At 41.3% G+C, this 11,644-nt stretch overlaps 1 protein-coding gene across 1 annotated transcript; it reads right to left on the reverse strand.

The window, feature by feature from the left end:
• Window positions 1-864: 864 nt before the first annotated feature.
• Window positions 865-7,803, reverse strand: SRSF3 (serine and arginine rich splicing factor 3). Its single transcript, XM_082662635.1, has 6 exons — window positions 7,685-7,803; window positions 5,757-5,964; window positions 4,340-4,474; window positions 2,139-2,177; window positions 1,840-1,926; window positions 865-1,656 (listed from the first exon to the last, which is right to left on the reverse strand). Exons 2-6 carry the CDS (start codon window positions 5,960-5,962, stop codon window positions 1,629-1,631), a joined length of 495 nt encoding a protein of 164 aa, XP_082518761.1. The 5' UTR covers window positions 5,963-5,964; window positions 7,685-7,803; the 3' UTR covers window positions 865-1,628.
• Window positions 7,804-11,644: the final 3,841 nt, after the last annotated feature.

Here is an 11,644-nt window from a genome sequence, read left to right on the forward strand (position 1 = left end):
TAACGAGGCTCATACTTAACTCCACTGACACCAATTCTCCCCCTCTGACACCCAGGACTCTCCCTCCCTTGATATGTGCATGAAGGGTGAAGAAGGACCACTGGAAATAATTTGTTTAGGATCTGCATCTTATAAAACATCCTTATAGATTAATATAATGACTTATCTTTCATATTAATGTCAGTACAGCATAATCCAAAACTATCTTTAAACAGCACATTTAAGGAAACTAAGCCAAAAGACTGTTGCATTATGATTTAATCTAATTGCACAAAAATTTGAAATTACAACTCCTCTAGATTTCTAAGAGGAAGGTTATGCATGCCTCCATATTCAATTCTGCACTGTTACATTTGAACCATATAGTGAATTTCACATCATGATGGATCAATTTAGAATCCCCATGCAACACCTCAAATTATATAAAATGGAAGCAATTTTTAAAAGCTTTGTGGAACGTATTCATGCTAATTTTTTTTTTTTAAACCAGCAACTTTGGATTATAATGTATCAGGTGGATATATTTTAAAATGTTGGTCACTGAATATCAAGGACTTTGAACTGGTTTCTACTCCTAAAAATGTATCATCGCTTAGGTGGACAACCAAAAATTTCCTTCACTTCAAAAGCCTCAAATTGTGTTTCTTACAGAATAAGATTTGTGTAACCAACTGCCTTCTATGGGACAAGAAATATGGTAATAGTGGGTTCAACTATTACACAATTATGTTAATATTTTATTTTCAAAAGCACTTTACAAGAAAATGTAAGTATGGCTTCCAATAGGAATGTTATACCTGGACTTGATTGGTACCAAGCTCAGATTTTAGTTTTGCAAGGAAAAACAGGCTTTCAGGTTAAACAACAATTTGTAACCAAAACTTTAATCCCAAGGATTCTCACAAAACATATTACAAATGACAGCATGAAAAAAAAAATCTTGCACAGTAACTCAAAGTTCAGCTCTACAATGTACCCTTAAACTGGCAGGACATAGGTATCTTGAATAGTCTCAAATTTCCAAATAATATTACAAAGAGCTAGGTATCCATATACAGCAATCACAGAAGGTAAACTAACTTTCTTGAAACTTCTTAGATTCTAAACCCACTGGACAACCTCTTGTCCGGTGTGAAGACTAGTGGAATTTTTAAACCTCTAATCTAGTTTAAAGGTGCAGCTTTAATTTTTACCTGCTGGCTTGTGTTCACAGCAGCTTTTAAAGACCGCTTAACTACAGCTGCATACCATATCCCAGCTACAGAGTCTTTTCAATTTTTGCCAGTTTTGTTTCCGTAATATTAAACATCACACTTTAGCTGGGCAGGAGTTAGAGGTTTATTATCAGTCTGTGCAAGACTAAAAATTCAAAGCAAATTCAATTTTGCTTAAGGGAACATTGTAAAGTAACAATTCTTGATATTACATGCCTCATATGATCCATTTCAAACCATAGAGAATTACATCTTTATGTGTCACTGTTCCAAGAGACAAACAAATGTGAACAGCTAAAACATTTTAAAAATGCACCAAGCTTATGAAGTCTCAAACAAAACTTGAATTTTCTGTACATACTCCTGTCAAATGAAGTTATTTCCTGTACACCACTCCTCTTGCAAACTGGTCTTCTATTTCCTTTCATTTGACCTAGATCGGCTGATAAACAGAAAAACAGAAGTTACACCTGTAACTCCGTTACACGCTGACAAAACATCAAAAGATTTTTATGGGAAAAAGTTGTAAAATTTTTATCCAAGTGGCTTAAAAGAAGACCTATTTCTACTTTTAATACGTTATGTATGCAAGGTCTTAAATGGCTCAGGTCATTAAAGATCTTACCTACGAGACCTAGAGAAAGATCGGGACGGCTTGTGATTTCTCTCCCGGGACAGTGATCTCTCTCTTCTCCTATCTCTAGAAAGGGACCTGAAGTCAGAGGGAAAAGAAAAACAGTGCCATTCAGGATTATACACAACAAATACTTATAAGAGAAGTTTCTGAAAGCTAAAAGCTATGCCAGTTGATTCATTACTGAAGTCAAGGTCTATCACCATTAACCAAGTCATTTGGGAAACAGCTTAGGAATAGCACAGACACTCCCACTTCTGAGAATGTGGCCCCCAAAAAAGGTTATTCACCTGCTCCGGCTGCGGGAGAAGCTTCTCCGTCTTGGAGATCTAAAAGCAGAAAACAGGGAAATTAGGCCAATTGTCAATTAGCATTTATGGCGTGAGGCATTTCCCAACTTTTCAATCTCACTGTTGGGCCCAGTGAATGTGCCGAAGAACTGGCACCCATCGTCCAAAAAATAAAAAAAAATTTTTTTTTAAAAAAAGAAAAGAAAAAAAAGGCACAGAAGGATTAAGGAACCAAAAGCTCAAGTGAAAAGCAGGTATTCCAACCATGGATTCACTTTAACAAAGAATGCTTCACAGCAGATCTGTCCAATGCAAAACTTCATGTCAAACTAACTTCACTACCCAAACACCACACCAAAATGTAGTCCCACAAGTAGTTCCAAAAACAGTACCATAAACCAGTATTTGGAACCCATGCAAACCTGCAAGTCCATGACAAGACTTAGGTACCAGGTGGATAGTGTAATTTTGTGAAAACGCGCTAGGTGTAAATACTGATGCCATTAAGTGCTACATTAGAACTGCATTTGTGATCATCACATTTAAGAGTGTGTTTAGGCTTATCAAAATTACCTTAGCTTGGCCCACTTCACCCCCATAATTTAAAAATTTTGAAAACTGTTAGTAAAACCATTTAAAGGTGATAGGATTCAACAAATTTTTGCTAGAAAGGAAAGCTAAATCTGTTAGAGTTATTAAAATTTTTAGTTTGGCATCTCACACATGCAAATAAGTTTCACTTGAAGGTCTAGTTACATTATGAGTTCCCTATCACCCTTAAAAGTTTTATTCAAGCAATATATATATGTACGTTACCATTCAATTATGCACAGCCAGCCTTTGATCCAGAAAAAAAGAATTACTTTAAGCCGCTTACTCCTTATTTTAACCAGCAGTAAACTGTATAAGCAGGAAAAACTTACTAGTTTTTGGGTTTCAACAAGCTAGAAATGGTGAGGTGAGGCTGCCGGACTGACGGCCAGGAAGAATTTGCTGAAAAGGTTTTGCCAGATGTTGCGTTGGATTTAGTTGGTTGGCGAAGGGGGTGTTGTGGATTTTTCCTGCTTTTTTGTTAGCCGAAGGCTGCTGCTGTAGTTGTTGTGAAGACATTTGGTAAATAAACAGCTGAGCTGATTGGCCAGGAATGTGTGGGCGGTCGAGGTGGCTGCTGCCGATTTGGTTAAGGTTGGAGAGAAGGCTGAGAGAAAACAGCATGCTCGGGAACCAAAGGGCGGTGCAACCTGACGACTGGCCATGCCTGGGTCATGTGAAACGACACCAGCCAAGCTGAATGGGGCGCGCTGGTCACATGACGCTGAAAGGGCTAGTTGACTGGCTAATGCAGACTCAGAGGGTGGTGAGAAGAGACATGATGGTGACTCTGTAACGGGGTTCATTTTTATTAATAGATGGACCAAAAAGCACAAAAAAAAAATGAAAAACAAGCCATCAGTACAACCATCTATTAGCTAACAAATACTCTTTATTATGATGGGCAACAGTGTGTTTTGTTTTTCAAAACAGCAAAAGGGGCAAGATTTTGAACTCCTATCTCCTAGGACTTCACTCACCTGTAAGAGGTAAATTCAGTCCTACAGAAACTATTTGGAGGTTTGAGGAGATGTGGAGTTAGCATCCAGACAATACTGCCTGGTCCAAGAATGATGCCATTTTCAATTATAAAAAAAACTGCATTCTCTCCTATTTGGGTTTGAAGAACAGATGACTGGGATTACTTTAGCCCCCTTTATTGGTCAGTGACTTAAGTTAGTTTCAGAATGATTTCTACTTTACCAGTTGTAACATTAAAACAGCTGCCTGCTTGATAAATATTACAATCGTGCTAATAGAAAACACATTTTTGTGAAGAGCTAGAGTTGAATGTAATGTTTGTCATTATGGAGTCAAGAAATGGAAAAAGGCCTAAATTGAAGTATAAGGGAAGACTTGGAAAGATGCAACTAGAAGATGAACTAGAAGATAGATCCAAGATAGAAGTTACTGACTACCAACATGAACAATGACCTAAAGACAAGCCAACACTCAGCACAACTCACATATCCCAAACTACACCCAGCAAATGTTTCATAAAAACCTGATTCCTCAAAATTTAAAACCCACCAACAAACTTTAAGAGAAATACCTGCTCCTATTAGCTACTCCATTACACCAATACCTCTAAACACGCTCTCTCTAAGTACCTGCGGCGAGGTGGAGGACTCCTCCTCCGATAATCATCTCGAGGGCGACGACCCCAAGAAGGAGGTGGGCCACGATTTCGACTTCTCTTTTCACCATTCGACAGTTCCACTCTTACTCGGCAGCCACATAGTGTTCTAGGAGGAGAAGAAACGTTAAATTTAAAGCAGCCCAACTGTCCTTCTAGGAGATTAAAGCAAGGGAAAAAAACCCCCACTCCTATAACTAACTTCTTTGCAAAAAATACAATCCTTAATACCAAAGCAAGTTTTAGTTCCCTTATTTTTTCTTGTAAAGGAAACCAACTTCCTTACATTTTATTGCCGTTAGTCTGATCACTGGACTCAATGTTAACAGGTGCAATTTAAGTGTGAAAACGCCTGGATTCATCCTCCCAGAACTAGTTCATCTGTACATTCTGTTTCGACTTCTTCCTTTGAGGCTGCAACAACTGTTTACCAATCTTACTGTGTATCCGTTGGTCTCCTCTCCTCCCCAACCCCCCCGCCCCCCGCCAGGTAAGTAGCAGTAAGTTAAGACAGAAGCATTCTCGCCATTTTACATCTCCCTCTCCCCTCAATCATCACACACAATACTTGACACATAAGACTACTGAGAACAGGAGGAAAAAAAAAAGGGCAGTTATTTCCCACCTTTTCACTGGTCCACAACCATTATGTTTAGATAATTCACCATATGTGGACAGTGACTGGCAAGAGGTGGGGCCCTGGAAAAATGTTTCTGTAACCTGCTTAGAATAATGACCTTTTTTACAGCTTTACAGCCAACTCTCAGACCCTTTAATTTTTGGATCTTAAGGATTATTTTCCTTGTTTTCATGAAATCCAACGGTTTTCAAATGCCAGGAAGCAGAAGGGCAACACCTGTTCACTGTTAAGACTCAGGTGTTGCTTATCAGCCAGCTAATAGACCATTGTAAATGCAAAGGGAAATAGCTGTATGAGCCACAGTTCCTAAACAAAATTATTTCCAACATGTAAAAGATAATAGTACAATAAACCCACGTAACCATCATCCACCTACAATCAGTTTGTGGCCATAAGAGAAATGTCTGATTCCACAATTATTTTAGAAACAATTCAAAGGTGACAACACAGTTGATGCTTTGTGGTGCATTTAGATTAAAATGTTTCAACCATATGCAGCTATCCACCCACCAAGAACTGACCGTTAAAATTATTTTCTTCAATGGCCAACTTAATAAAAAGAAACTTTTCCTAGGTATCTACACTAAAACTGTTCACTCCTTTGATTGTCAGAAAAGGTTTATGTAAATCTCCAGTAACATCAATTTCAGATAGCCAAGAAGCCATCTACAAGCCACGTATCCTAGAGATTTTAAATATTAAAACACGATCAACATTATTTATCATCAGTATAAATTAATCAATAAATTACCTCCCATCTAGCTCTCGGACAGCATCGGCTGCATCTCGAGGATCTTCAAATTCAACAAAAGCGAAGCCAGGAGGGTTTCTAGCAACCCACACACTTCGGAGTGGTCCATAATAGCCAAAAGCTCGTTCCAATTCAGTCTTGTTACCATTGTTTCCAAGATTACCTACATAAACTTTACAGTCCAACGGACAGGAATCACGATGCATTTCTGTAAAAAAACAAAAAAACCCCCCAAAATATCATAATCCACACAGTGAAAAACAGATCCTTAAGAAAGAATTCAAAAATACTAAAACCCCCCAACACTAAAAGCACTACCCTTTAAACAGTTACCGATAACTGCATGGAAGCCAGCACAGATTGCCTAAGAAAAAAAAAAGCCTCCTTGAAGAGTGAGGGGAAACAACACACTGGAGGAGCATTTACCACAAAGTGGAAACTGAGTTAAGGACTTTACCTATTTCAAATTAATCTTAAAAAACTAAACAGAAAACACCTAGAAAAGTAGGACAGCCTACTCAAAAGCAAATACAACTCGCTGAAGACAAACCACTAGAAACGTGATACTAATGTGCCTTCACAGGCCAGAAGTTAACCAGCTTCATTCCTCAAGCAGCAAGACAAACTTGTTATTAAAAGATGTACCTCATTCTATTCTCAACACCCAAAAAGTGTTAACCCAAATGTCCAGCAACAGGTAAGTGGATAAGCAAAATATATTATCCATACAATGGAGTACTATTCAGGAATGAAGTACCCATAAATGCTACAAACGTGGATGAAACTTGAAAGCATGCTAAGTTACAGATACCAGACACACAAGTGCACATATTACGATTCTGTACATGTGTAATATCCAAAATGAGTAAATCCAGAAGTAGATCAGTAGCTACCAGGGGCTGGTGGAGGAAAAGGGGACAGGGCAAAAGGGAAGTGGCTGCTTATGTGTACGGGTCACCTTAGGGGGTATAAAACGGGTTAGAACTAGAGAGATGGTAGCTGCATAACATTGCGAATGTACTTAATAACCTCTGAATTGTGCACTTTAAAATGAATCTTACGTTAATTCACCTCAGGGGAAAAAAGTTGTTATACAAGAATTTAGGCACTTAGGGGTCTTTGATAAATCTTAAGTACTTACGAAGTCGTCTCAGCAATGAATCTAATCAACTTATAGGCCAGTATCAACTGCATAAAAGAGCAGCCAGTCCAAGAACTCAGCTCAAGAGCCACTTTCTTCTCTCTCTGGGCTTATCCAATTAAACAAGCCAGTCCAGACACATCCTATTTGTGTGACCCCACCCTGCACCCAGGAGAGTTATGAGACCAAACCATTGCCGGGAAATGGGTTCTTTTCCTTTTTCCAAAAACTTTACCGTGACCAGTTACAGGCCTACGTATTAATGCAAAGAGCTACAACAACAAAACAGCTCAAGGAAGAGCGGTTTAAAAAAATAAAAGTGATTGGGTTCAGACTATAACAAGTTAAAAGAACATAAAAATGAAGATGAGTACAGAAATCATTTACTAGGGATGGATCGAAAGGCCCAATCTTGATTACTGACTTGAGGAAAAAAATCATGAGCAGCTACCTAAGAAAACGCGGGGCCTAAAAAAAAAAAAGGCGCCATAAATTGAAAAGCCGTGGCCCGGAGTACGACGGACTACCGAGTCCTCCTTCGCCTCAACTCTCGGGCAATCTCACTTTCCGGTTCACGCCCCCAGTGAAGAGTTAAAAACACCTCCACTTTGAGACCTGGATATATCCTCCGAGGGGCCGGGGGCCCCCGCCACCGCCCCGTGCTGAACGTCACAAAATGGCGGCAGCGTCTCTTTGTCTCAATCTGGCGCCGCCATTGGGCCTGGCCCCACTTCGGTCCCGTTAAGGCCCATTTCCCACCTCATTCCTTTAGTCGCTGGTCACTTACCGAGACCTCGGGTTAGAAACGCGTAGGCTCAAATCCACACACCCCCAGCTGGGTCTTCCTGGTCCCCTCGCGCCTGGCACCGACAGATGCTCTCCCACACCCGTCGTCCACGAAATGGCGGACCACCGCCGTCTCCTCGCCCTTATTTATAGGCCATGCTGTAGTCACATGACTGGACGGGCTCGCCCAATGAGGGGCGGAGGAGGCTGTGACGTAATGGCTACAAACTCAGCGAGAACAGCGTTGCTGGGAGCGCGCTCTGGTTGTACCGCCTTGTCTGTGGAGGGTAGCAGCGTCGGGCTCAGGTTGTCTCAGGCCCGGAGCTTCCCTCGGGTGTAATTCCCCAGCTGCTGACCTCTGAGTTATTCTCAGTCCCCTGTCCCTCACATCCAAATAGGCTGGAGTTTAATAACACCTCCGCCGTCACTCCCAAACACTGATAGAGCGTTTTGCTCCTAATAAGTTTAAAGTATTAGATGAATTCACTGATTACTTCATCCTCGTGAGCGGTGAGGCTGGAACTAAGATCGTCACGTTTACAAACGTGCTTCGAAATTGCTCCCAAGGTCAAGGAGCTGTTTGTGAGCGAGCTGTCACCAGATTGTGCCCACCGGGGTCCCACACTTAGGGAAAAGCCCAAACCTGGAAAGTCCGCCGAACTCTGGCTGGTTTCCCACCCCTCACCCAAACTGCAGGATTTGGCGGAGACGATGGGGCATCATCCTGGACTCCTGAAATGTTTAATAGAAACGCAAACGCAAATGAGACCGGTCAGGCCATGCGGAAACTGTCACCTTTAGCAGGTAGAAGTACAAGGAAGTTCCTGAAGAAGATTGAATTTAAATTCAGCCCCCCAACCCCGCACCGGGGCAGGGGTGGGGTCCATGGGTCACTCACACCTTCCTCTGTTTCCCACTTCACCTAAAAAAAACCGAGCCACAAGATTTAACTGTCGGGAGAGAAATACCGCGATGGTGTCAGAAAAATCACCAAAATCTCCTTCGCCGGAACAGTGAGTTCAGTTTTGCTGGTGTTCCCTACCCTCTTTCTGTGAAGTCTGACTTATTGGTAAAACTTATTTAAATCTGCTCTCAAGAGAAACGATAACTTGTATTTTTCCACCATTAGCTGAAAGATATACCAATTATTTACTTGCTTTGTTTCTCCCAGATATTCTCTTATTGTGCCTGTAAACGATTTATCCATAGTGGGGGAAAAATACAAAGATTTAATGCCTCTGAGCCTTAGTTTTCACACCTGTAAAATGGGGATTTCATACTCCCAAGGAAAGAGGGGGAATGGGAACTGCAGTTGTTGAGCCAGGCTCTGAGCTGGCCTTACCCTGGGGTGTTTCCCAGGTGAGGGATTCTAGCAAAACCTTTCTGTTTCTCTTCTTACTTTTCTTTCCTTCTGTAATTGTTTTTCTCTTCTGGCTCACTTATATTTGCTTTGATTTGCTCCCCTCCTGCTCTGTAAGTTTTTCTCCTCTTTTTATTTCCTTCTATCAAAGCGAAGCCTTTTTGAAGTCAGACAGTCCTAGATTTGGACCACAGTACTGCTGTTACTTACTGCTAAAGTGTCTGGAGAAGAGTCCCTTACCCTCTCTCAAGATTACTTTCTTCTTTGTAAAACGGGATAATTACATCAATGCAGGGTTGTTATGTGCTGTCTACCCTCACAGGAACTTCAACTTTGGTCTGTTGCGGTCACACCTGCATCCCCAGGGCCTGGAAACAAGCCTGACACACAGCAGGTGATCAAAACTTATGTGTTTAATTATTTAATTAATTAAAAGAAATTATGTAAATAAGCTGGCACAATATTTGCTCAAAAAAATTCTGTGTTCTTTTCACATCTCATTCTTTAGTATCCCAAAGTATCCCATTCTTTTCCACCATTTTTCCTGTTTTTGTTGTTGTTTGTGCATATAATGCTAGTCTAGCATGCATCTTTCAATGGAGCACTCTTTTTTTTTAACTCATTATATTTTATTTTTGGCTGTGTCGCATCTTTGTTGCTGTACGCGGGCTTTCTCTAGTTGCAGCGAGCAGGGGCTACTCTTTGTTGCTGTGCGCGGGCTTCGCATTGTGGTGGCTTCTCTTGTTGCAGAGCACGGGCTCCAGGTGCGTGGGCTTCAGTAGTTGCAGTGTGTGGGCTCAGTAGTTGTGGCACACGGGCTCAGTAGTTGTGGCTCTTGGGCTCTAGGGCGCAGGCTCAGTAGTCGTGGTGCACAGGCTTAGTTGCTCTGTGGCATGTGGGATCTTCCCAGACCAGGGATCGAACCCTGCATTGGCAGGCGGTTTCTTAACCACTGTGCCACCAGGGCAGTCCTCAATGGAGCACTCTTAATCCCTCCAACTGTATTCTCAAATACGTTTTGAACCTCCTCTGGCCATCCACACACACTTTCTATCTTCTAGTAACTGCAGCCAAGTAACTATCCATTTAAATTATGGAATATTTTAATGTTCCTTTAAATTTATTCGACCATCAACCACTCTTGTCTAGACCCTAGAACCATAGGAAGCTTCAACGGGACATAGCAGAATTTCTTAGACAAAGAATGGGGATCATATGTGGTAGTAAACAAACATCCTTTGATTTTCTCTGAGGAACTACCATTCTCACAGTAGACCACGTTATTGATTTAGGTGTGGTTGGGTCCTACACCCCACTTTTTTAGGGATAGAGACATGAGCATCCCTAGTTAAATCATCCTGGTTCTTAGTGGCCCGCCCCACCCCCATTAGTTCAGGAATGGATGACTAATCCAATCAGACCTGTCAGCTAATGGGACTTGTAACTTTAGAAATTTCAGTAATTTTAGAATTTTAAATAGCCACAATCTAAGTGTAGAATGTAAGATTTTAACAATTTTTATTTTCCATATTTTTTACAAGCCATAAAATTGTGCTAGGGCTTCTGGTTAAAGTGATTGCAAATTTGAACTCTAAGGATAACTTCCTGGGGCTAACTTTTTATCATCAGGTTCTGTATTAGCTGCATTATAGCCATAATCTATTATCTTTTTTACAGAAACCCTGCCAATTTAAGACTCTGTAAGTTGTACACTGCCAAAAATGTCCATATAAATTTATAAGAGCAGCAGTAATTATTGATGTACAGTATTAATTCCATGAACCAGTAGCTATCTTGCCAGCACTGCTGCTAGGCCAGGCAGAGAGAGGTGTGTTCCTTTCCTCCGACTAGTGGGGTCCTGAACCTGCCAGCCATCCTCCTTCTAGTAGGGAGGAAGCAGCCTGCAGTGGACCCAACCTAAAGAGAGGGAGAGCTGACAGATGGGGAATAACGAGCTCTAAAACTCTTGTTTAAGAAGCCCTGACCCAATTCCACTTTTGAGATTCCCAGTTGTTTGAACATACATGTCCCCTACCTCTTCCTCTGATTTGCCTAAGCCACTTTGAGTTGGTTTTTTTTCCTGTCACTTATGAACAGAAGGATTCCAAATACAGAAATTACTCTGACATCTCACTACCTCAAGTCAAGAACCATGGCTCTAAGTTACTGTCCATTTCTAAAATTCACCTGTTACCAATTTGTTAAGTGCTTTTTCTTTTTTTCTTTTTTTAAAAAATTTATTTATTTTATTTAGTTATTTTTGGCTGCGTTGGGTCTTTGTTGCTGTGTGCGGGCTTTCCTAGTTGTGGTGAGCGGGGGCTACTCTTCATTGTGGTGCGTGGGCTTCTCATTGCAGTGGCTTCTCTTGTTACGGAGTATGGGCTCTAGGCATCCAGGCTTCAGTAGTTGTGGTGCATGGGCTCAGTAGTTGTGGCTCGCGGGCTCTAGAGCGCAGGCTCAGTAGTTGTGGTGCACGGGCTTAGTTGCTCCACGGCATGTGGGATCTTCTTGGACCAGGGATCGAACCTGTGTCCCCTGCAATGGCAGGCGGATTCTTAACCACTGTGCCACTGGGGAAGCCCCTAAGTGCTTCTTCTTAAT

This window comes from Grampus griseus (genome assembly GCF_964374135.1).
Source record: "Grampus griseus genome assembly, chromosome: 10".
Taxonomy (NCBI): domain Eukaryota; kingdom Metazoa; phylum Chordata; class Mammalia; order Artiodactyla; family Delphinidae; genus Grampus; species Grampus griseus.

Coding starts and splice junctions, on each gene's coding strand:
- SRSF3 (XM_082662635.1), bottom strand. CDS start 5,962: ATGCATCGTGATTCCTGTCCGTTGGACTGTAAAGTTTATGTAGGTAAT. Junction 2,178..4,339: donor AGTCCTCCACCTCGCCGCAG/GTACTTAGAGAG, acceptor TTCTGCTTTTAG/ATCTCCAAGACGGAGAAGCT. Junction 1,927..2,138: donor TTCTCCCGCAGCCGGAGCAG/GTGAATAACCTT, acceptor CTCTGACTTCAG/GTCCCTTTCTAGAGATAGGA.